The sequence below is a fragment of the Tasmannia lanceolata genome, unplaced genomic scaffold (assembly GCF_043159265.1).
Source record: "Tasmannia lanceolata isolate RefF3 unplaced genomic scaffold, GAP_Taslan_0.1 ptg000002l, whole genome shotgun sequence".
NCBI lineage: Eukaryota > Viridiplantae > Streptophyta > Magnoliopsida > Canellales > Winteraceae > Tasmannia > Tasmannia lanceolata.
The window spans coordinates 34,690,446-34,716,735 of record NW_027518679.1 but is presented as its reverse complement, the minus strand read 5'-3'; the positions used below and the strand labels follow the sequence as shown (position 1 = coordinate 34,716,735).

The following is a 26,290-nucleotide window of genomic DNA, read 5'->3' as shown; positions in this document are numbered from 1 at the left end:
GGAGCTTTTGCTTCTTTGGCTTAATACCAGGGATTAAGGGTAAGCGATGTTGAACAATTTCTTCACTTAACCCTGGCATGTCATCATATGACCAAGCAAAAACTTCCTTGAACTCTTTAAGTAAGGCGATTAATTCCTTGCGTTCTTCAGGAGATAAAGTTTTACCAATTCGAATCTCCTGAATCAAGGTTTCGTCACCTATATTCACGGTTTCAATTTCCTCTTCGAGTGGTTTTGCTCGGCGATTCTCATCCTGTTGAATCATGTATTTGATTTCAGGAGGAGTGTCGTCGGCATCCTCATCAGAGGGGGAGTCTTGATTGTTATTATTAAGATTATCAAATTCTGAAGCAGAAACAGTAGAAATAAAAGTAGAGACAGGAATGTACTCAGAAGAATTTTTTATTTCATTGAATGCTGAATCAAGTACATGAAATGATGAATCACCCACATCGGGCTTTACAATAGACTCTTGAAACAAATTTACGGACTCAACGAACATATTGACATTTATGTCAATTGACTCTGAACTATGTATGGAAATAATATCTGAATCAACGATAGAGGCAGCATCTGACTTGATCCCTCTGGAAGAAGAGGAATCATCATCGACTTCAGGAGACTCGACATTTATATTACCTGCATCAAAAGAATTATTAGAATAAACAGACTCTGAATCAAACTTAAAGACTGACGGGTACTTATGGACAACTGACTCTTTTGGAGGGACACGACTGTTTAGGAAAGTAACCTGAGGTATGACCTGAAAAGTCCAATTGGTCAATGGTTCTTCTGCCGGGATGATTAAATGGGTAGGGTTCAAAATTGAAATCCTCTGGTCGATCACAGCAATAGTCTGTGAATCTTCAAGAAACAATGAACTCAGAAGGCTCGACTCTACATGCTCTGCCCAATCAGCTTCTGACTCAACTTCTGAAATCTGCAGACCAGTCTGCTTGTCTTCCAACTGCAAATCGAAGAAAATTTCAAAGCCTGGCAACCTTTGCCCTGAACTCTCATCCAGCCAAGTCTCGGCAAAACCACAAAAAGGGACATCAGCACCTTCTTTCCTAAACCGGCCGTTCATCGTCAAACTAATCGGCGTCATTGGTAATTCTAACCCTCTGCGGCGACACTCAGCCCATTTCATCATCAGCAACCTCATTTCTTTAATTTCCTTCTTTGAGGGCTTGTACCCTAGCCCAAACAGACCATTGAAGGATTCGAACTCAGGGAATTCGGTCAAACCCTGATGGTATTTCCCCAGCCCTGCACCTGGCATGTATCCCTGTCGACGAACTATCCGAACGACATTCGAGTTTGTACTGGTCAGGAAACAAATTTCCTCATTCATAGCTTCTTTAAAGGTGATGGTAGCCACCTCTAGTGAAAATCCAGTTAAACTAACATCCTCAGACTTCTCCATTGTCAGGTCCTGAGTAATCAGTCCTACTTCCAGGTCCGGGTCTCCCTTTACGGTTACCACTCCGTTTTTACGAAGAAATTTCAGCTTTTGGTGAAGAGAGGAAGGAACAACCCCGAACTTGTGCAACCAGGGGCGCCCAAGTAACAGCAAAAATGAGGCTTTGATGTCCAAAACCTGGAATTCTATTTCGAAGTCTTCTCCTCCGATTTGTATCTCAGTTACTAGGGTTCCGATCACATCTCGGCGAGTACCATCGTATGCCAGAATACCCTGTTCAGATGGGATGAAATCCGCAGGACCAAATCCAAGAGTTGTTGCAGTACTCAACGGGCATACATTCAGAGCAGAGCCATTATCAACCAATACCTCTGGTACTCTCTTCTTGTTGCAAACTACTGTGATTTTCAGAGATTTGGTGTGGTCTCGGCCCTCAGAAGGCAGATCGTCGTCAGTGAAAGATAAAGTCTTAGACACTCTTGTCATGGCAACCAAGCTTACCAGCTCATCAGGAGTAGTGTCTACAGAGACTTGTGCTGAGTTAAGCTCTTGAAGGACTAATTTTCTGTGCTTAGATGAGGCCATGAGTAAACCCCATACAGAAATATTAGCCTGAGTCTTTTTCAACTGCTTTAACAAGCTCTCTTCTTCTTCATCGGCGCTGACCTTACTGACCTTATTCTGTCTCTGGTTTTCAGCATTTCGTGCAACCTCTGCAGGATTTTCAACACACAATTCTTGAGGCTTGAATACACGCCCACCACGGGTCATGTGACGCATCTCGTCACAATGGTTATCCAACAACAATAACTCATCTTCTTCAAAGTCCTCAGCCCTTAAGACATAAGGAGCTGCCCTTGCATTTCCGACACTGTCAGTCTGAAATACACAAGGCTGGGATGATGATGACTCAGCAACTTCGTCATCAACGAAGGAAATCACATAACGTTCTCTCCTTTCTACTGCCTCCAGCTCCCTATCATCAAACTTCATGACATAGGTTTTTTCTGTTGTAATGGCACAAATGAGGTTTGCTGGATCAAGCAGAGGTTCGTCAGTAAAGATGGCGTTGGTAGTAGGAGGAGGCATGGCATGATGGTTAGGAAGTGGGTTTTGAGTGACGTTTGGTCTCTCCACTGCCAACTCATTTTTGTCAATCATGTTTTGGATGGCATGCTTCAAGGCTAAACAATTCTCAGTCAAATGCCCTGGACCTCTGTGATATTCACAGTACTGATCCGTCTTCCAGAATGTGGGTAAGGGATTGGGTGGAGGTTTGATATCTGGGAGCCGGATCTTCCTGTCTTTCATAAGCCTTTTGAATATCATTATTATCGGATATGGAAGAGGATCAAACTTTCTGTCATATGCAATTCTCCTTGGAGCAGTCTCTGCAGCAACTCTGGCCACAGGCCTGGTATAACTGACAGCATGAATTTCTTTGGACTGGACCATAGGTCTTTTCCCGTCTCGGATTTCAGAAGAAACCTTGGCTCTCAAGCCTTTTGTTATGGCATCTTCTGTCTGAGTACCCGTCTTGATTAAATGGTCAAAGCTCGGGTAATGCTGAGGAGCAAGAAAATGAAAATACGTGGGAGACAAACTCTTCAGAACCAGCTTTATCTGCTCTGATTCAGTCATTTTCTGGCTTAGCTGAGCAGATTTGTGTCTCCAGCGCCTGATAAAGAAAGTGAAGGTCTCTTGAGGACCTTGCTTTAGCTGTTTTAGGTCTCTCTTCGTGACCTCAATACCCTCTTCCATTGAGAATTGCTCTATCAGTTTCTCCGAAATATCTTCCAGGGTTCTCACCTCCTCGGGCTTTAACCTTAGAAACCACTTCTTTGCGATCCCAATCAAAGAAATCGGGAATAACTGGGCCATCTGCTCACGGCTCAGACCATACTGCTGGGACAAAATGATAAACCACCTCATGTGGTTACGCGGACACCCGGTTCCGTCATATTTGTCATAATCAGGAGCTTTGAAGTTGGGCGGTAAAGAAACTGTTGAAGATAGTATTAATTCAGATACGTCAAATTTCTTGGGTCCCTGGACTCTCATCTGCTCCATCTCATGAGCCATCTTGCTGAACTTTTCAGACATTTCCTTCTCAAATTTTTCAAATTTTTCTTTTTCTCTATCAACCTCTGGAGCACAATACTCTGCAGCATACTGATCATCATCTAAATTCACCTCGAAAGACTGGATAACGGGTCTATGCGACTCCGGAGCTGGAACATGAGAAGGCTGAAGTACGGGCCTAGACGTGGAAGTCTTATCACTTATCTGTGTTTTCATGTTTGCCATTTCTTCTTTCATTCCTGCCATGTCTCGGGTGAGGTTTTTCATCATCTCTTGCATGCTCATTAAAAGTTCAGTTGTGTCTGCCATTTGATTTACTTCAAAGGAACCGGAAGACTCTGGTGAAGAAGGTGAGTGTACTGCGGATGGCACAGGAGAATCAAAATGACGAACAAGTCTAGACACTGAAGTAGGTCTAGACCAGGCAGGCTTAGCTTGGGAGTCTTTTTTAGGAGCGATGGTTGCTATCTTTCAGAATCCTGATTGGAAGTTAACAAACTAGATTAATTGATTGACAAATGAAATAAAAGAGTTTGTACCAATAGAGACAAAAGTAAAAACAAACATCCTTTGTATTGATTATACTGGCGGCAATCGGTTACAATGTAAAAATGCTGAAAACCCTGAATCAAAAAAAAAATTCTTTGAACAAATGAAAACAATAAAATGACAATCTTGATCCAAAGATCCTCATGGTTCATTAATTCGAGCTCTTCGGTTTGCAGGCTCCCCAAATTCTCTTCCCTTTCGAAGTTTAGACATGAAAATAGATCTCCTCTCCGTGATTTTGTTTCTCCAGGCAGCTACTATGGATGCAATGAGATCAGGAGTAAGGTCTTCACAACAAGGTGGTGTGATAACCTTAGGAGGACACAAGATTCCAATAATCTGAGAAGGGAAACACAAAGGTGCATAGAAAGATGATTTTTCTAAACCCATAAGATGGACAAATGAGTATGGGCAAGTACTGGTAACAATTTGTGGACATGATTGACTCACCCAACGAATTTGGCTTTCCTTTATGGTCTGCAACCAATGGTGCCATTCTTTAAGCTGAGATTGCTTAATCTTGGTCTTCCAGGAATGAAGACTTTTAAGGGTGTACTCAATGCGGTTCTGTGGCTGAAGGATAGTGAGTTTCTCACATAGCCACACATATAACAGCTTGGCACAGCCGAAAAAGTTATCCTGTACCTTTTTACTAGCAATAACGTCTAAGCCATAAAAGGTTTCAGCTAGCATTGTAGGGACAGGATTTCTCCCCTCATTTATCTGATCTACAATTGTTAACAAGGTGAAAGGAGCAGCACTAGAATCTCTACGAAGAACATGACGTGCAAAGACAGCAAAGACTAAGGCATTACGTCGACACTTCTGAAAACGGGAGTCAGTAGGATCGACGTTTTGAGAAAACAGTTCAATGAGGGTTTGAAATTGCACATTTTTCTCAGTTAAGCAAGGCAGAGTTTTCACGATCTTATTTTCAAAAAGTTTGTAAAAAAGATCATGAGGGGAGTCTGTGCTTGAAGGTCGGATCCAGAGTCCCTCGGGAGGAAGCTTTAACAAGGCACACCAGTCCTCAAATATAGGACAGAGTTGAAAAGACCCGAATCGGAAAACATGGAAAACAGGATCCCAACATTTAGCAGCTGCTTGAAGAAACTTCCAATTTATGCCACGACTATTCAGATGAGTAAATGAACCGATGAAACGCTCAGTGATACTCCATTCTTCACACCTTAGCGGAAAAGATTTAATAGTCTCGGCTATCCACTTGTCTAACAGATTGTTCGCCATGATCAGACCTGACACTCAGATAGAACAAGATGATAAGGAAGGGAAGATAACCTTTAAGTGATCAATAGGAATAAGCTTGACAATCTGGGACATGGAATTTTTTCATCAAAGATGAGTGATCACACATCTTTGATCAAACCCTATAATCAACAGATCAAGGACTAAACCTGGCCAAGATAATGGCGACCAAAAAGCCACTGACTAGACTTAGATCTGAATAACGGAATGGATATAACTGATTGAATTAAATAAAGAATCTCTGACTAAGAGGAGAACCATAATATACATAATCAGTATATATATAGGTATATACACATACACACAAATCCTAACCAGGGGCACCAGCCCTAAATCTAATCTAGCGGAGTCGAGAAAATCTCGACTCAAGACAGACTGATGAGTGTGCTAGGACCGTGTTGTAGCCACGCAAGGTGAGCTACTCTAGTCTACAGATGGGACAAAGCTCCTAACTCTAGGCTCCACATGTGTAAGCAACACATGTTCGACCCTATATGAATGCAATCTCGAAACGGGTACTTCCTAGTTGGGCTTTACTAGGTTAGTAAGTATATATAATATATATAAAACAAAGTAGGGCTCCAGACTCAATCTATCGGGTACTATGCGTATGAAACATACTTAACATGTATAACACAAGTACGCCCCATGTTATACATAGTATGTTTCATTGCTCATCGGCTGCTGTAGACAAAAGTACGCCCAATGTCTACGGCTGCAGCACCGGCGCATAGCTTGGAAATAGATTCAACAGTACCATCAGGGTAAAGATATCCCAGTCGGGCACGCATTGAATCTATCCCGTGGAACCAAGAAGGAAAAACAATGAAAGAAATAACAATTATGATAATGCATGATGTGTAGTGTGTGAATCCCTCATTTTAATTACGCGCCTATCTGGTGCCCCTGGATTCTAACGATAAAGTTCCCATTTAAAATGATTTTAGCTCAAATTTCTTCAAAGTTAGTAAAAATGGCATTTTTATAGAGTTAGGCAATGTTTCAAAAAAACTCCCCAGCAGAGTCGCCAGCCTGTGGACCCCGATCCGAGAGAAGAAATGAGAAGGTGAGGGAACAGGCCCCCTACACCATCCTCTGGATCATCCACGTGAATGAGAGCTCTGCCAAGGAACTCTCAAAACGGATGCCACCCTCATAGCATATCACGAGTGGCGATGTAAAAAGAAAGAGATATGTCTTGATCCGGAACCGAAGTTCAAAATCGAGACATACCTAAAATAAACTCAGAGTCGCCATCCATGGACATGCCATGGAACCCTAAAATCAAATCCTCTGTGCAATGGATAACCAGAAATATATATGGGTTCGTGCCTGGTTACGAATGGAGAAGGTCTGAGAGCACCCCCAATTCGTCCGAGTGCAAGCACTTGGTCTCTTATGCCATTTTCATTAACTCTAAAGAAGTTGGGTAAAAATCATGTGAAATGGGAACAATCCTCAGGAATCGTCTACCTAAGCATGCATTTCCTGAGAATGAAGAAATAAACACATAAAATGAAATGAAAAATGTGTCACCTAAGCAAAGCTAGGTTATGAGTGACATGCCTAATGGGTGTCTAAGTTTCTGGTGGACACACACATGCAAGCTACAACCAAAGGTATAGTATCAGTACAAGAAAGTAAGAAAACACATCAAAACATGAGATACAAATCTATGCTATATATGACAGGACAAGTCCTAACTCTAATGCAGGACTGGACTCGGACCAGAATGGCCATCCATCCTAGCTGCGCTACGTATCCCGGCCTCGGGAAGAATCGGAGCCCACGTAGTTCGATGCCCTATTCTAAGCTAGGATGCCTAAGACACCTAGACCTTTATCCTAGACTCGATCTAAAAGACCGGACTAGTTATTAAAGTTTCTTACACAATTATTTAAATTCTGGTAAATTGTGAATTTTAGGACACCCTATATGCCCTAACTAAATGTAGGTTAGCCCTGGGCTAATGCAGGTGGTTCCTACAACCTATGTGTAACTAGGCCGTGCATCCTAAGGAAAACTATGGGCTGACTATATGCCTAATCTAGCCATCGGTTCGACTAGATGTCTGACCGATCGACTCGAGGCCTCCTAACTCTAGAGACACTCACACGACAAGACATACCATATCAATACCAATCAAGACAAACTCTTAACTCTAGAACACAACCTAAACAGCTAGGACATACTCCTAACTCTAGAGGAAGATCTTTTTGAAAATGGTTTGAATATTTTTGTAATTTTTAAAGATTAAAAATGTTTATTTTTTAAGGTTTGGCTGGACTTAGGATGTGGATCCCGAGCTGCACTACGTACCCTGTTGAAAGGGATCAAGCCAACGTAGTTCGGAACGAACTTTCAAACTACGCTTATAAAAGAAACACTCAACACTTTAGATTTATTTTTTTTTTTAGTTTTTTTATATTTTCAAATATTTTTGATAGTTTTAAAGTTTTCAAATGTTTTTGAGTTTTAAATTTCTAATGTTTTTGGATTTTAAAGCTTTTCCAATGCTCTAAACCTTTAAATGTTTTCAATCTTAAAGGGAACACGCGAGAACAACCACAAACTAGGGCAAAGCCCTAAAACCAAAAGGGGAAACCCCGAACAAGCAACTAACGCCTCAAAGAGACGATCCACAACAAGAAACTGGCGTCTCAAAGAGACAAACCACAACAAGAAAGATAGCGTCCCAAGAAGAGAGAAAAACGATCCAAGATCCCAAGCAAGCAAAGCTCTAATAAGACTGAGTTAGCCTCTAATCAAAGCGAAGTAATCAACAACTCTAAAGGAGAAACTCCGAACTAACAACACTAAAGAGGGAGAATAAATGAGTCAGAGACTCTCTAATAACACTATCGAGTCAAAGACTCACTCTAAAAGAGGAGGCTACTCTAACATGAGGCTAAGTAAGCCTCCTAAAGGGGAAACTCTCTACATGAGACAAGGCTTGTCTCCGAGACACAAATGACGTAAAAAAGAATAAGAGACCCTGCGCATATTTGGCAAAGGTAAAACACCCAGCCGGGCCGGACAGCTACCTAGCCCTAGGGTGCAACAAATGTGCAACCAGATACCCATATAGGATAGGGGTATGAAGCCAAGCCGAGTAGGGTGTTCTCCCAAAACCAAACGACGCACAAAGAGGAGGTTTAGCAAGAGAAAGAGACTGGGCAAGTCTCCTATACACAGAGGTAGGATAGAGAAAAAAAGCTAGCAAGACTAGGCAAGTCTCCTATATACAAATGAGGGGTATGCTACTTGGACTGAGCAAGTCCCCTAAGGATGGGCTTGGGCTAGCACCTTCATCGCCCCAATATAAGCATTAAAATTGATATAGGCTCCAAACAATTTTAAAAAAAAAGAAAAGGTGAAATTTCCACCCAATATGTAATTCTCTTCAAAAAATGGTCAAAATGCCAAACAAATCATGGGAATGATTCAATATGTGATTTCTGACTTGCTAGCATGCTCATCATATTCCAATACAAGCATTAGAACTATATAGGCTCAAAACAATCTAAAAAAAATGAAATCTCCATTCAACATGTAATTTTCAACAAAAATTGTAAAAAATGCCAAACAAATCATGAGAATGATTCAATATATAATTTAAAACTTGCTACCAAGCTCAAACATCCAAAACAATTATTAAAATTGAATTGAGCTCAAGTTATCCATGATTTTCAAGAAATAGCACAATTATGACATATAATGTGAAAAATGCAACTTTGCACTTACTTTTGGACCCCTCAAACATCAAAACCATAAAAAATACTACTAATCAAAATTGTAGATCTCATCATAAGAAACATTCTCTCAGTTGACCACTTTGTTTGGATCTGGCCAGAAGTGGTCGGAAAATGGCTTCTTCCGATCCATCGCCATTAAAGGACATATTAGTGTTTTAACTGAAAGTTCGGGCTCAGTTTTGACTCTTAAAACATTGCTTCTGGAAAAATTCACTCAAGGACAAAGTATTAGAAAATCTCTTGAATAACATTTTTTCTTTGTATGGATTCGGACGAAACAGACCTGGAGTAGTCTAAAAATGGCCAACAAGCTGCTGTTGTAGAAATGACATTGTTTTCAGAAAAACTGAAGCTTGCAAGTCGTTTTTGACATATTAAAAAGCATTTATGGAAAACTTTGATCAATAAGGAAGTTTTAGGAAATACTATAACGAACACTTTTCCAGTTCACAGTTTTGAACAATTCTAAGCAGTAGCAGTCCAAAAGTTTCACGACACAGTAATTTCTAATACACAACAAAAACATCAATTAAAGGACATATTAGTGTTTTAACTGAAAGTTCGGGCTCCGTTTTGACACTTAAAACATTGATTCTGGAAAACTTCACACAAGGACAAAGTATTAGAAAATCTCTTGAATAACATTTTTTCTTTGTATGGCTTCGGGCGAAACAGACCTGGAATAGCCTAAAAATGGCCAACAAGCTGCTGTTGCAGAAATGACATTGTTTTTAGAAAAACTGAAGCTTGCAAGTCGTTTTTGACATGTTAAAAAGCATTTATGGAAAAATTTGATCAATAAGAAAGTTTTAGGAAATACTATAACGAACACTTTTCCAGTTCACAGTTTTGAACAATTCTAAGCAGTAGCAGTCCAAAAGTTTCACGACACAGTAATTTCTAATACACTTAACAAAAACATCATTATGGACTGAAAATTTTAAACGGGCATAACTCTCTCGTCTTTTGGCCAAATTTGGGCTGCCATATGTCGAATTGACCGGTTTGACGAGATCTACAAGATTGAGATGTTTAATTTTGAAAATTTTGAGCATTTGAGGTCGAAAAATAAAATAAAAAAAAAAATAAAAATAAAAAATCAGAACTAAGGATCACTATACCTAGGAAACACACATACACATTCAGAGACACATACATCTATTTGTAGACATGCGCATATATATCTGCAAATAAGTACATATCCATATACATCCATTGTATTGACATACCTGATGTAGATAATTCCCTGAGTTCCAGTAGAGCCAAATGAAGGAACTGTAATTGTGCTATTGACGGAAAGATGGTTGGGATTCGACCAGAGTTGTCGAAGTCCACCCGATTGCCGGAGATCGGTGGGATGATCGGCGATGGAGGAGAAAGTGAAGGTGGAGGGAGGAGATGGGATTGAAGTAGAAGATGGTGGTAGGAGAAGAAAATCTCCAAACCCTCTCCCTCTCTCTGTGTTTCTCTCTCTCTCTCTCTCTCTCTCTCTTTTTCTCTCTTTTCTTTCTTTCTGTTTCTCTCTTCTTTTTTTTCTTTCTTTCCTCTTCTTTTTTTCTTTTTTCCTTTTCTTTTTCTCTCCCCAAACACCTCTCTACACTCTTCTTTTATAGTTGAAAATCTCAGATCTAGATCTGAGATTTTCTCCCAAAATCTCAGATCCAGATCTGAGATTCTCAAAATATCAGATCCAGATCTGAGATTCTCAAAATCTCAGATCCAGATCTGAGTTTTCCCAAAATCTCAGATCCAGATCTGAGATTCCCAAAATATCAGATCTAGATCTGAGATTCTCAAAATCTCAGATCCAGATCTGAGATTCTTAAAATCTCGGATCTAGATCTGAGACTCCCAAAATCTCAGATAAAAAAAAAAAAAAAAAAAAAAAAAAAAAAAAAAAAAAAAAAAAAAAAAAAAAAAACGAAAATGATAATAATAATAATAATAATAATAAATGATATATATGCCTCCCTTTTCCATGGACAACCACCTTTAAGATGATTCACCCCCCTTTTTAGATTACACTATGTAGATTACACTATGCTTCCTACATTGCTCGTCTTATTTGACAAATCGGCTTGGATTTTGATGAAATTTGGCGGGGGCCTTGGTGAGACCCTACCCTAATTCGCAATGTAATTTGAGATCTTAGCTTAGTGATTGGATGGGGTTTTGCTTGAACACCGCAAGCTTGGGTCTGGTCAAAATGGGGTGTCTACAGAAAGGTTCACAATGGGTGTAGAGTCTCGATCTATAAGGTATCATGGTTTCCAATTTTCAATAGGGTGCAATAATCAATAATCTAAGCATGTGAACAATAAGAATGTTGTCAAAAACAGTTTTGGATAACTGTAGGACCCGATCCCGCTAGAGATTCGCGAGCGCACGAGGCGCTACGCTCTCTCTTGGTCTCTCGTACCCACGCGAATGGCGTGTGCTTTTTATTATTGATTTTAATTACCCAACCAAGCAGGCAGCAACCAAGCCATAGGGTGCAAACAAACGTGCAACCCAGTACCCATAAGGGCAGGGGTAAGCCGCCGAGCCTAGCAAGGTGTGATTTAATTCATCTTTTCCGTAAACTTGGGATCACTAAGGCAATCCGAATTCCACGCAAAAGAGAGTGACAGAGTCGCCACCTAGATGAGAGATCTAGGACTCATAATTGACCAGAAATCTAGACTCGTTATATGGTTACGAGAATGGAAGGTATGGGGAGTTACCACCACATGCACCATTCCTACCCGATAATCGGTCTTCAATTCCAAAAGTTAACTCTTTTGAATTTCTTTTAAATGGCTCATTTAACTCTATATTAATGTGCGAACTACATGACATGCATCATAAGATCTAATTTCAGTGTAATTCCTAAATGTGTATCTTGATTTTCTTAATTTGTTTGAATTCAATCTAAGTGAAAGTTCTCCTAAAATTCTAATTTCAGGAAAAGTCCTAAGTGATTTAATTACTTTTAATTTAAGGATTAATCTACAAAATCCCACCACTTATGTGTGGAGCCGACTCGTGATTGGTATGCCATCAAGCATCCAAGCTGTCTACGTACCCAAGCCTCACTGGGATCAGAGTCGACGTAGTTCGGTGCACCTAAGCTAAGCTACTTATGCCTAACTCATCTAAGACACCGATCTAGACTGGATTGACTGTTTCAACAGTTTTAAGAGAATTTATTTAATTCAAGTTAAAGATTTTATTATCCTAGGACTTCATTTAAGATGCTATATGGTCCTATCCAAGTGCAAGACGTCCCTTAGACTAATGCAGGTGAACCTACATCCTAAGTAACTAGACTTGTCCTATGGGAAAAAGGGGTAACTAGTGTGACTAGATCTATGACTCAATTGCTAATAATAGCAATCAGTCGTGATGAGGCTGAACTCCCTAACTCTAGGACATCCTAAAATCTAGAACATGACGTGACACAAATGTTCCTAAAAGGGGCTCTAAAAGTTCTTACGCCAGAGACCGTAATCCAACGGTTCCGAAAAACACAGATTAAATTAATTCAGTTTACTGAAATTAACAATTTTTAGTTCTTTAAAGGTTTTCGAATTCTAAAATCTAAGGAATACCAATAGCTCTAATATTGGCAAGTTTTTGCCTTGAGTTGCATCCATGGAAGGGAATCGTGCTTTCCACCCTTGAATAATTTAGCACGTAAGTTATAGTATGTTATTGCCTGGCATATTTCTCAGGATTTTCGTGGACAGTGGACCTCGGAGCCAATAACATACTATAATTTACGCATTCTAATTATGCTGGATCGATCGCAATTAGTATATGATTATGGTTACGATCTTGGCATCTAAATTATCCTAGCATGTTATTTTACAAAGAAAATCTATTACTCCTAAGATTTCTGTTTCAGATGGCTTAGCGATTGAATACATGATGAAAATTTAGAGTTCTCTGAAAATTTTCAAGGTGCTTTGAATTAATTTCGATTTTTAAATGAATTTATCATAATTGGATCAGATTAATGATTTTAGAAAGAAGCCTATAGCTAATTAATTTATCTGTTCTAGAAACTTTAGGATATGAGGTGTTCCTTCAAAATATATTTTTATTAAATTGTTCATGATTTTAGAGATTGAAATTCAATTTTTAATTGATTTTTCACTTTCAGGTCAGATTGATGACATTACACTAAAAAATATAGCCAATTAATTCCAAATCCAACCAAACTTTTACTAGAATATTCTCGGATGAATTGGAAATTATGAGAAACTTTTCAGACATTATTTTGATAATTTGCTATTTTTAAAAGATATATTTATGTTCTGGTCAGAGCAATTAAAAATCAATAACAAATATTAAAATATACTCAAAATTCCCAAGAAATTCACAATATGATTTTGACTGGTCATTTCATCTTTCTACTAAATTTCAGCTTTTAAAGAGTTTATTTAATGATATGTTCTTCATATACATGAAAATCAATGATTTTATCAAAACAATTCCGGTAAAAATAATAAATAAACTCCAAATATTTTGAAACTTTTTGCATGATATTTAAACATTAAAAATCTACTGTGAAACAAATTTCAATCAGTTTTGAATTGTTTTGTTATATGAACGATTTTTAGAACCATCAAAATCCTATTTTCGGGTATTATTTAAACGCATTTTTGAGCCATCAAAACAAATGAAATCTACCGGAATTTTTAGATTTTTTTGTGTTCTTTTAACCTCATTAAGACTCAGAAAATATAGCTTTGCAAAAAACCCGTGGTTTTAAAACACTCACTTTGTAACAGGATTCAAAAGCCACTAGATATCCCAATCGTTTAAACACCCAATTTTCTCATATAACGATTTCTTTTTTTACCAAAATCGATAATTAAATAAATTGACCGACCAAAATCATATTAGATCATGCATGGTAGCTTTTACGAAAATCATGAAGAAAACAAAGAAGAAATGGCCCTAAGCATGCTTTTCTACCTTTGATATTATAAAAATGGAGGAACCTACCGTTGATCGCGCTCCTTATCTCTAGGTCCTCGCTCAAGACATCCGTTGATGATATTATTTCGGAGTGTAATGCCGATCCCCACACTCCACAAATAAGATTCAATCAATTCGAATTTTTTTTTGAAAGCTTTAATCCACAAAGTCTCAGCCACCAATGATTTTGCAGACACTAAGATATAACCTTCAAAACTGAATTTTTGAACTCTAGGTTTCAACAGAAAGGATTTCGACTACAAGCTCTTGTTCTCATGATGGAATTCGGTTCAAGAATTTTTTTTTAACTCGAAGAAAGATTAGGCCTCAAGAAAAGCAATGCATGCCCAAGAGAGAGAGAGTTGAACTGCTTGATTTCTTTTTTGAAAAATAAAAAATTTCCTCCTTTTCTCTGATTTGCTATTCTCCCTTTTATCACTCAACACGGTTGCCTCTTTTAAATAATAGAAAGAAAGAGTCCCAAACAAGCGGCTTTCTAATTATCAAATTTCCCTCCTTTAACAAATATTGCCAAGATTAGAAAGTTGCTCCCTAGAAATGGCCAAAAAGAAAACTTGCCAAATTGTATGGGAAGAAAGAGATTCATTAAAAAAATGATGAAATCATTCCCAAGAAGTGCTCAGCCGAGTGTCTTTAATATGTTGGAAAGTTTATCTTTTAAAAGTAGAAAGTGAGCTCTCTTTTTGTCAAAAGAGATAGCTTGCCTTTTTTATATAAAATTCCAAGAGTAATTGATTATACTATCTACTACTATAAGCTGGGAGGAAAAGAAGAGAGTTTTTTTATTTTTTTGAAAATTATATGAGAATTACACATCACCCCCAAACACATAAATACCTCTTATGCCCTAAAATTCCAAACATCTGAGTGAAAAATACCTCCTATGTCCTTAAATTCCCATGACATCTCTCTCTGCTCATGTGATCTTCTTTCTCAAATGCCCTAAAATTCCAACACCATCCTCCTCTTTCTCATATGCCCTAAAATTCACACGCTCGCTGCCCCAAGGTTATCCCTACCTTTTTACGAGCCCCTCTCTCTCCCAAAATCCTATAATTATTTCTCTTCACAACTTTCGACGCTAACGTTCCCACTTCCCCTGAGAATTCTAAGTAAGCTAGAATTAAGGGATTTACTCCTATCTGCTTGCCCATCTTTGGTCTGTTTCTTTAAGTTTGTTCTTTTTATTTCGGTAGATCTGTTTTTGTCTCTGTTTATCTACAACATCAAAGTAGAATCTTCGTTTTTGATCTTTTGTGACGATCCACAGAAACCTCTCTTATATCCCTCATGTTAAAGTGTTTTACGTATTCTCTGCTATCTACGAATCGTCGGTCATCAGCCTGTCCTGATGGCTTGAAACCCTAGCTATTTGAGGTATTTATTTAAGACTCTGATTTTGGTTTTCAATTTCGTTTTCTTCATCAAACAGAGATAGAAATGTTCCTTTTTCTTTCTATTAATATTCCAAGAATTTTTCTAGGAGAAGATAGCATTTCTTTAGCATTTCGGGTTTGAAGAACATCACAGAAAGGTAATTTCTTAATCTTTCTTCCATTTGATATCTATTCCCAATTACTATGTCCATCTTTCTTTCATTTTATGGCAGCCAAAAAACCGGTCGTGCAAGAACGACCAGAACATGGATGATAAACACACCCATTGCACAGTCCTATGTATTCTCTCTTGATCTCAATTACTTTTTTTATGGTTTCAAAGCTGAACTCTGGCTCTTGCTCTCAATCCCTTTTTATGATTTTTTTCCCCTGATTTTGATTTGTCGGCTGATTCGCTCTTAATCCTTTTTTTATGATTTTTTCCCCTGATTTTGATTTGTCGGCTGATTCGCTATGCAGAGTTACTATTTGAGTTGAAGATGGTTTCTTAATGGCAAGCAAAAAGACCCAAGAGACCGATACTTTTATTTATCCAATGATTATTTGTGATAAGTGTTTGGTGTTTAGTCTGGGTTGCTCTCTCTATTGGGCTTCCTATTTATATTTCTCCTTCTTTTTATGGTTAATGTATATTTTTCCTTCTTTTAATGCCCATTGCTTTGCTTTCTAGACCAGCGCCTGCAAATTTGTCCAATATTTACTTGGATCGGTTTCTTCTAGCCTATAACTTACCAAATTATCATCGTTTGTTGAATCTAAATTTGTTGAAGGCAATTTTTTAAATAGATTTCCAAGACTTGAACTCCCCCGTTTTTCTTTGGGGTTTTGCTGGTTTTCCAATTCTTTACTCAGAGAAAGTAAAGAGAGAAATTGAGATTTAAGACATTTTTTTTGCAGGAAAGAGCGCAAAAAGAGAGTAAAGAAACAGAGCCCTACTCTCTCTCTCTCTCTCTCTCTCTCTCTCTCTCTCTCTCTCTCTCTCTCTCTCTCTCTCTCTCTCTCTCTGCCTATTTCCATCCGTAAACAATTGAGATCTTGATAGAAAGGCCTTTAGTCTTGAAGATTTGTTTCTGTCCCTCCTCTAATACGTGGACCGTGTGTGGACGGATGGCTGTTTTTACAGTAAAACATTGTATTGCTAGGCTATGGCTATTTTTAATACACTTCTCAGTTGCATGTTTTTTGTTCTTCTTACTTGTGGGATTAATGTGGGTAAGGATTGAGAGACTTGGATTGTTTTGTTCTTTTTAGTTTTGAGTGGTAAATAGCATTTTATGTTTGCTCTGTTTATATTTTTGGGTTTACTTTTCGTTCCATTGTAAATATGGTTTCAATGTTCCACACCATACAGTGCCTATTCACTAGATTTATGCACATATGAAATGTACAGGGAGGAGATCTTGGGGGTGCAGTTTGAAAGATGTGGCCAAAGTGCTTGCTGAATATTGATTGAAAACGAGGAGACAATTGAATTTGGGTAAGTCATAGATTAGGTGGATTTCAATGCCATTTTTTGTTTTGTTTTGGTCATGGGTTTTGTTTTCACTTTTTGTAAGCTATCAGTAGCCTGAAAATTCTATTTGTGGCTATGGTATTCAGGGTGAAGTAAATCTCTCTCTCTCTCTCTCTCTCTCTCTCTCTCTCTCTCTCTCTCTCTCTCTCTCTCTCTCTCTCTCTCTCTCTCTCTCTCTCTCTCTCTCCTGTGATTCATGCTGAGCATGCATTTTAGTAAAAGTAAACTTCAAACTATCGTAGAAAAAAAAGGATGCAACCTTTATGTTTGACGTTTTAACCTTATGTAAGATAGCTATGGTTGTTTAATAGGGGACCTGCAATCATCTGATGGGATGGGATGGGATTAGGGCATCAACCACAGTTTTTGATGAAGTTAGATGATGTTTCATGAATTTTGGTGATCTTTTAGACCAAAAATCATTTGGTCCTTTGGTTCTTTTTTTTTATCACTTGCAAGAGAAAGTGATAGACGAGGAGAGTGAAGCTGAGTTTCTGGCAGCGATTGAACTGAATAAGAAACCTCTGGGGCAGCGGTGTTAAGACTTAATACAATGGTGCTAACCAACTTCTCTGGCAAGAATTGATGTCCGGGTCTTAGGAACTACATCATTGGAACCCTGTTACATTACCGATGGGGACATGCATTTTGCGTTTAAGGTGCAACCCAATTTTCAGAAGTATTCCACATCATCGCCGACACATTTGATCTTGATCAAATTTTAGGCATCCTTAATTCCCTGTTTATATTGCAAGAATGTATTTGAAAGTTATGAAAAGAAAGACTTTTCCCAAAACCAGAATCCTGCAGGTCAGAGCATTTTTAAGCTTGGAGGAATAGAAGTGAATTTTTTTATTTTTCTATGCCCTCTCTCTCTCTCTCTCTCTCTCTCTCTCTCTCTCTCTCTCTCTCTCTCATGTCTTCTTCTTCTTTCTCATGTCCTCTAAAATCTCGGCCCGAGATTTCAAAATTTTTCTCATGACTCTCTCTCTCTCTCTCTCTCTCTCTCTCTCTCTCTCTCTCTCTCTCTCTCTCTGTTTATCATGGTTTTTGGGTATTCTTAGATTTTTGGGTATTCTTAGAATTTTTTTGTCCCCTTTTTCCAGGATTCAACGTGTAGGGAACATCAACGATTAAGCAGAAGATAAAGATAATGCCACCGTAGTCATCAAGGGCGATCTGCTTCTATTATGGATCAAGGATTCCAACTCTTGATGCAAAAATAAGCATCTTTTTATGGGGAAAAGGAAAGAAAGCCTTTCTACAGATTCCATGGTATCACTGATTTTATTTTCCTTTTAAATAAGATGGTTTTTGGCGTCAAATTATGTGTGTTAAAATAATTAAATTTATCATTTTTTCTTACCGTATAATGGCAAGAACATGAGGATTATTTGCCTCAATATTATTGTATTTTTTTATTTTTTTGGAATAGAAAGGATGGTCTCCAAGAACTAATTTTACTCCATACCATGATTTTTTCTAAGATCAATTCCTTACAAATTTATAAATTCTTACTTTCAAATTATGAATTTTCTTTTTCCATTTTACTTCAAAGTTAGTTGATTTGTTAATTTCTAGAACCACATCGAATGCATATCCGTGTCTCCCTACGAATTGTTGTTCTTCATGTTGATTTCCTTTTTAATGTTTTGTTGAAATTTATGTTCTTTAGTGTTTGATCTTTGCCATTGTGACTAATAAAGCTTTTTCATCCCGTGCAGTAACCTGCCATTTGGCACCTCCTAAACAAGCATTCAATAATTCAAGCTAAACCATTGGTAGCTCATGCTTAGGATAACCAAGTGTAGACACCCCATTTTGTTTTGTTTTAATCAACAAATAAATTAGTGTGTTAAATCCATGTGAGAACCCCCTCTATCATTGATTTATATGTTTTAGGTCATTAATATCTTGATCTGACTTTACGGATCATCAATCGGGACAAAATAAGCTAGGGTCACTTCATAGCCCGGACCCTGATTCCATTCCGAGACCCGATTTCCGTAAATCGTTAGATCAATGGCAGATCATGACCTGGGTCTAACCATCCAAAACCACCTAACCTCTCCTCTCATCCTAACCATTCAAACCTCACCTAACCTCACCTAACCTCTCCTCCCATCATAACCATCCAAACCTCACCTAACCTCACCTAACCTCACCTAACATCACCTAACCTCACCTAACCTTACCTAACCTCACCTAACCTCACCTAACCTCCTATCCCATTCTCCTATAAATACCCTCTCATCTCACCAAAGAAAAGGAGGAAAAAAAAGAAAAGAGGAGAGAACCCCTCTCTTAGAAAATTCAAGCCCTCTCTCTAGACCAAATCCCTCTTCTCCATAAGTTTGCATGGAATATCATCTACAAAAAGGTATGTCTTTTGGAATTTTATTTTCTTTTCTATATTTGTAGGATTGAGTGTTGTTTTGCGTATATTTTGGTTGATGTCATGTTTAATTTTGTACTAGTTTGGCCTTGGTCATGTTCTCACTTATGCTAAATATAATTAATGTGTTAGGGTCATTAGAACCTATTTGCGATGGGATGTTGAAATCATTGGCTTGTTAGGGAATTTAGATTTCTTTTGGGAAAACAATTCATTAAAAATTTTGAACATTTACAAGAAAGAAAACTTGAATTTTACATGAATTATCAAAACCCATTTAATTTGGCTTACAAAACCTCCATCTTTCAATTGATAACAACAGCCCCCACTCCAATTTGATAACAACAGCCCCCACTCAATCTCAAGAACCCAATATCCATACCCCACCTTGCCAAGTAGATAAAAACAACCCCTTTTTCAAACATCCCATTTGAATCTAATCTCAGGCCCATTCAAGCCATTTTTCATATTCACCGTCTTTTAATCACTAAAAAAATAAGAACTATCAAAAGAAAACATGGGGGTGCCAATATCATTCCCGTCATAGTGCTAGCTGTTAGACTTTAAACAGATTTTTCGACCTCTAAACAACAGAATCGTGGGAAATGGTTAACTACAAAGTAGTAGATATTTTCGTGCCGTTTCCAACGAGTATTCGTGCTAGATCAGACAGCGAGCGGTTAAAAAGTTAAGTCCAAAATGGTTGCGGCACACCTTTAGGCATTTCCAGTTTAATGTTGCTGTCCTTTTGTTTGCAACACAAATTCGAACCTCTAAATCACAGATTTACAAACAATGGAGAACTACAAAGTTGTAGCCCTATAAAAGATCTTTCCAACGCATGTTTGTACGTTGAATTTGGCCAAGCGGTTAAAGAGTTACGACAGTTTTAGTGGGCTGTATTTGTCAGATCTTTTAATGGTCAATGGTTTGTCGAATTTGTGCAATTGTCAAAACTTGGTTGTGTTAACGTCATTTTCCAAACCAAAATCGAAAGACATTAATCTAAAGTACATCCAACCTAAAATTAACAAAACTAAAATTCACCCATTTAAAATCCACTGATAAAAATCCGTTAAAAGCCATTAACCAAAAGACCACTAAAAATTTCAAATGAAACTAAAACCTTCTAAATAAACAACTTTAAAAGCTACCAAACACACTAAATACCTTCAGATAATAAAAGCTTCAAGAAAACTCTAAAAGTTTCCACAAACCCAAAAGAATTCGAGATTCCCAAGAGCCGGTGGATTCAAAATTCCTTTAGGAACCCTTAGAGCCCAATTTAGGAACACTGGTGTCGTGTCGTGTCGTGTCCTAAGTTTTAGGGAGTCCTAGGTTTTAGGGAGTCCTAGAGTCAGGAGTCCAGCCTCATCACGGACGTTTGCTATGTATAGCAACCGTGCCATAGGTCTAGTTACACTAGTCACCCAATCTTTCCCTAGGACAAGCCTAGTAAACTAGGATGTAGGCAAACCTGCATTAGTCTAAGGGACCATTTGCATTTAGATGAGAATCATATAGCATCTTAGATGAAATCTTAAGATAATAAAATCCTCAACTTGAATTAAATAACTTCTCCTAAAACTGTTGAAACAGTCAATCCCGTCTAGGTCGGTGTCCTAGTTGAGTTAGGCATAAGTAGCTTAGCTTAGGTGCACCGAACTACGTCGACTCTGATCCCAGTGAGGCTTGGGTACGTAGGCAGCTTGGATGTCTGACGGCATACCACCCGCGAGTCGGCACCACAACAAATTGTGGTGTTTTGTATATTAATTTTCTTGTAAATACTTAATCAAATCAGTTAGGGTTTTCCATGAAATTAGAATTCTAGGAGAACTTTCACTTAGAATGAATCCAGACAAATTAATAAATCAAGATACACATCTAGGATTCACATTGAAATTAGATTCTAGGATGCATGTCACTTAGTTCGCACATTAACATAGAGTTGAATGAGCCATTTAAAATAAATTTAAAAGAGTTAACTTTTGGAATCGAAGACCGATTATCGGGCAGGAATGGTGCATGTGGCGGATAACTCCCCATACCTTCCATTCTCGTAACCAGGTAGCGAGTCTAGATTTCTGGTTAATTATGGGTCCTAGATCCCACATCTAGGTGGCGACTCTGTCAGTCTCTTTCGTGTGGAATTCGGATTGCCTTAGTGATCCCAAGTCCACAGGAAAGATGAATTCAAATCAATATTAAAATGCACACGCCAATCGCGTGGGTACGAGAGACCACGGATTGCCTAGGCGCGGCGGCTCGCGCCCCACGCCCCTCTCGCGGGATCATGTCCCACAGTTTGGCGACTCTGCTGGGGATCACCTAACTTCATTAAAATTTCAAAAGATAATTCATTTGAATTTAATTTAACTGGCTCATAAAAACTCTATACTTGATAGATTACTTTGTCTTGTTTTATTTTCTCATCACATTTTACTTGAACTTAATCTAACAAAACCTGAAGGCATCGTAGATTGCGCAAACATATTGCATACACTTACATCACTTGCATCTAAACCCTTGCATCTCACGTGCACACACATCCTATTTTAGGAACCCGGAGTGTTATCTAGCATGGTTGACTGGGATTTCATCACCTGGTGCCTCTGTGCTAGAGAAGCATTCCACCCTTAGCCTAGTACCTTTATGGTACGTAAACGGATCTCTTGTTCACGTACTGATACGCCGGACACTGGTACAGTATATCGAACATGGATTCGCGCTAAGGGAACTCTTGGCCTTACCCCTAGATTAACCCACACATGCATGTAGTATACGAACACATGTGCATCACGTGTGTGAGCCTAGTTTAGGATATCCTACCTATTTGTGTCTAGATTAGGCCGTAGTCCATCTTCCAATGGCTACGATCGGTCCTTAGATACACGAACAAAGTCATGAGTCGAGATCCTCTCTCCACTCCGCTAGACTAGGATTAGGGTTGATTCCCTCAGGTAACACTGTTAAAATGTGTGAAGATTAAAAACTTTCCCTTTGGGGTTAGGATATAAATCCCATCATTTTCAAAGATCTCATAGGATTAGTCATTCATGATCTATCCGTTGAAAGCAATCTTATGCTATCTCATCTAATCTCTTGATCGTGCGTCTTTCATTCTTCTGTCATACAATTCGATCGTATCTTCATGCCATCCCCTAACTGGCAGGAGCAGAATCTCACAATCTTTCGATTATGCAATCTCATGATCTGATCATGCCTGGTCCAGATGATCCAATCTTACTTGTACCCTTAGTCCTTTCTTACTCTAAGGGCAACCTTTTTCAAGAATATTTTGCTAAGTCCTTCAGAGTTCACTATCATAATCCTTGAACTAGGGGCATTCCCCTATGCGAATCAGTCATCATGGTCAGTACAATTGTTGAGTCCGGTCTTACATTTCAAGGTCAATGCCTAGTCCAGGCAAATCATCTCTCTTTTTTATTTAGAGTTGTGAATCCTGAGCATGTTCAGGATAGGTCGTGTCCAATAATTCACTTGTGTTTGTTTCTTAAGTGTGCTTCTGATCTTAAAATAAGACTCCCTCCTCAAATGAGGACAAAATTGACGAAACTCCACTTGAGTCACAGCAATTACTTGAACAAGAGGAGGAGCGCCAATCCCAGCTTTTCAAAAATGAAATTGAAGTGGTAAACGCTGGCACTGAAACTTTGATTCAGTAAATGCCGATTGAAAATACATTACCCTCTGAAGAGTGTGAAGAATTGATAAAATTATTTCAAGAATAAGATGATTGTCTAGAAAAGCTACAACCGATACCAGGGGCAAGACATAGTTGGAAAGCTCAAAGAAAATGAAGAAAGTGAGAAGATATATGCTATACAAGGGGCATAGAGTGGAAACAACTTTCATATTTCCAATTAATGACCTTGGTTCTCAAATTCATAACATAAAGCCAACAAATTCAAGATAAGAAGTTCAAGAGCAAGCATTGAAAAGTGATCATCAGAACGAATCCATAGATGGAGGATGTCAAAGAACAAGTTTCGCTCTATGAAAGTCGAAAGCACACTTTAGAATCTTGGAAGAAGAAGATCCATTATCTCTTACCTGGAAATGCCGTCAAACTCCGTAAAAAAAAAAAAAACAAAACAAAACAAAAAAGAAAAAAATAATCAGTACCAGACGGACTCTAGCCAATCTGAACATCGGAAGGCCCCCTTTGGCCGAATAAATCCCAAAATCAGAACCAATGTCAAAAGAATACCGGTTTGCAAACCCTTCGAGCCTGAATAAAATTTTCTTGAAAACCCATCAAACCAGGGGCATTTCCCCAAACTACGCGAGACCTGATCCCTATACTGGGGTACGTAGGCAACTCGGTTGAACCGAGTTCGGTCGATTCAAAAAGGAAAAGAAATTCAATCATTTCAAAAAAAAAAAAGAGGGACAAGTTCCAGTAGAAGAGAGGTCAATTATTCCAGAAAGAAAGAAAAAAAAAAAGGAAAAAATCAATTAACCTTCAAACAATTTATCTTCAAACTAAGGGCATTCGCCCTGAACTACACACGACCTGATTCCTACCTTGGGATATGTAGGCGACCTGTTCACAGGTTCGGTCGAAATCTTTGTTGAGCCTTAAGCTATTCTTTGAAAAGCCCTATCCTACCTATAAAAGTCCTTCTGGTGTTCAGAACTAATGAGCTAGATCCCGAGACACAATAAAAAAAAAAATGATGAATAAGAAAAAGAGCGGAGTTTGAAGATCTGCTAGACTGAAAACCTGAAAGGGCGGTCTAGGCAAAATTTAAGATCATTCCCCTGCTAAGTTGAAAACCCGAAAGGGCGGCTTAGGCAGAAGCTAAGGAGATAGCCTGCTGGATCAAAAACCTAGAAAGGTGGTTCAGGCAAAAGTTAAGGCTAGCACGGTCCGCCAAGTTAAAAACCCCGAAGAGGTGACTTGGTCACGGTAAGAGAATCAGTATAAGAAGGCTACAGCCGGTATCAAGACTGAAGATCAACTGAAGTTCAAGCAAATTCAAGTGACATCCTCAAAACTGGGTGCATTGAAGCTAAGCAATCTTAGGGGTCGTAATTAAATTCTTGAGGCATTACTGTTTCAAGGAAGAAGTCCAGTGTTTACGATTTAAAAAAAAAGCATTCCTCGAAAGGATAGACTTACCAAATAAAATGTTAACTAAGTCAGAAGCATTACTGTGTCTGTCAGTGTAGTTAGTCAATCTTTGTCATTCTAAGTTCACTCCTTCAGGGCTGCTCAATCCTTTGAGTAGTGCCTTTCATCTAAGTTTTCTCTTTAGAAAGAGTCAATCGTCGTTCCTATGTCCAAATGATGTAACTGTCTTGGTGAAGGAGGCCCGGCCTAGGCAGCTCCCTGCAATTATACCTGAAAGGGTTCGAGAATCTAGTCAAACAGCTACATTTCAAAGAAGATCAACTCAGAAGAGTTCAGAAGTAGAAACATCAGAAAGCCCAGCTTCCGTAAAAAGATCATACCCCAGGAAGGCACCTTAAGCTTGGAAGAGCCCCAGATGCAATGGTGGTTGAGCCAATTTCTCAGAAAGATGAACCATTAAAATTCAGAATTTCCTTCCGGTTAGTTAAATACTATCCTGGTCAAGAAATGTTCATCTAAGCACCTGTCAAAAAACAGATCCCGCTTTTCCATGTTAGAGAGCCGTTGTTCTAAATTACCAATTTCAAGTATCTTGTTCAAGGTTTCAGTTATCAAAATCCCCAGAAGACAAGACCAACAGTCTCATTGAGAAAAATCTTGTTGAAGTTTCATAAAAGTGTTCCTAATCCATTCTTGTTACTAATGGTTCTTCGTTCATAAGGTTGGTCGTCTCATCATTCGTCAAAGTCTTGGTTTCCAATATCTTTACTGGGCACGATCTATAATGTCCCCGATTTCATTGAGTTCAAAAAAAAAAAAAAAAAAAAAAAATCCAAAATTCATCAAATCCAATCCCCGATTCAAACAAATCCAATCTTACGTCAAATTCAAGTTCATGAAAAATCTCATGTCCTCTTTGAGCCCTTTTGTGAAAGGTGCCTCATTTCTCGAGTCCATTTGTGAATGGTCTCGTCTTCTCCTTGAACCCGTTTGTGAACAGGTTTCTCATTCTCTGAGTCCATTTGTGAATGCTCTAATGTCCTCTTTGAGCCCGTTTGTGAACGGTGCCTCTGTTCTCGAGGCCATTTGTGAATGGTCTCATCTTCTCATTGAGCCCGTTTGCGGACGGTACCTCATTTTCCAAAAATAAAAAAATTTATCAAATCCAAATCCTTAATTAAAAAAAAAAATAAAAAAATCCAATCCTACGTCAAATTCAAGTTCATAAAAAATCTCTAAATTCTTCGAGCCCGTTTGTGAACGGGGCCTCATTTCTCAAGTCCATTTGTGAATGGTCTCGTCTTCTCCTTGAACCCGTTTGTGAACGGTGTCTCATTCTCTGAGTCCATTTGTGAATGGTCTCATCTTCTCCTTGAGCCCGTTTGTGAACGGTGCCTCATTTTCTGAGTCCATTTGTGAATGGTCTCGTGTCCTCTTTGAGCCCGTTTGTGAACGGTGCCTCATTTCTCGAGTCCATTTGTGAATGGTCTTGTCTTCTCCTTGAGCCCGTTTGTGAACGGTGCCTCATCTCTCGAGTCCATTTGTGAATGGTTTCGTCTTCTCCTTGAGCCCATTTGTGAACGGTGCCTCATTTTCTGAGTTCATTTATGAACGGTCTCATGTCCTCCTTGAGCCCGTTTGTGGACGGTGCCTCATTTCTCAAAAAATCAAAAATTCATCAAATCCAATCCCCAATTCAAAAAATCCAATCCTACGTCAAATTCAAATTCATAAAAATCTCTAAATTTTTCATTGTTGAATTCATCAATCAAAGCTATCTTGTGTCGTTGAGCCCGTTTGTGAACGGTGCCTCATTTCTCGAG

At 38.6% G+C, this 26,290-nt stretch overlaps 1 protein-coding gene across 2 annotated transcripts; it reads right to left on the bottom strand.

The window, feature by feature from the left end:
- Nucleotides 1–209: 209 nt before the first annotated feature.
- Nucleotides 210–10,846, bottom strand: LOC143870954 (uncharacterized). Of its 2 annotated transcripts, none has more exons than XM_077376638.1 (3): nucleotides 10,305–10,846; nucleotides 752–3,984; nucleotides 210–639 (listed from the first exon to the last, which is right to left on the bottom strand). In XM_077376638.1, the coding sequence occupies exons 2-3, from the start codon at nucleotides 3,812–3,814 to the stop codon at nucleotides 631–633; spliced, it is 3,072 nt and encodes a 1,023-aa protein (XP_077232753.1). In that variant the 5' UTR covers nucleotides 3,815–3,984; nucleotides 10,305–10,846; the 3' UTR covers nucleotides 210–630. The 2 variants fall into 2 exon arrangements, with proteins under 2 accessions (XP_077232753.1, XP_077232754.1); XM_077376639.1 differs by having other exon boundaries at nucleotides 211–639; nucleotides 764–3,984; nucleotides 10,305–10,845.
- Between the last annotated feature and the right edge of the window lie 15,444 nt (nucleotides 10,847–26,290).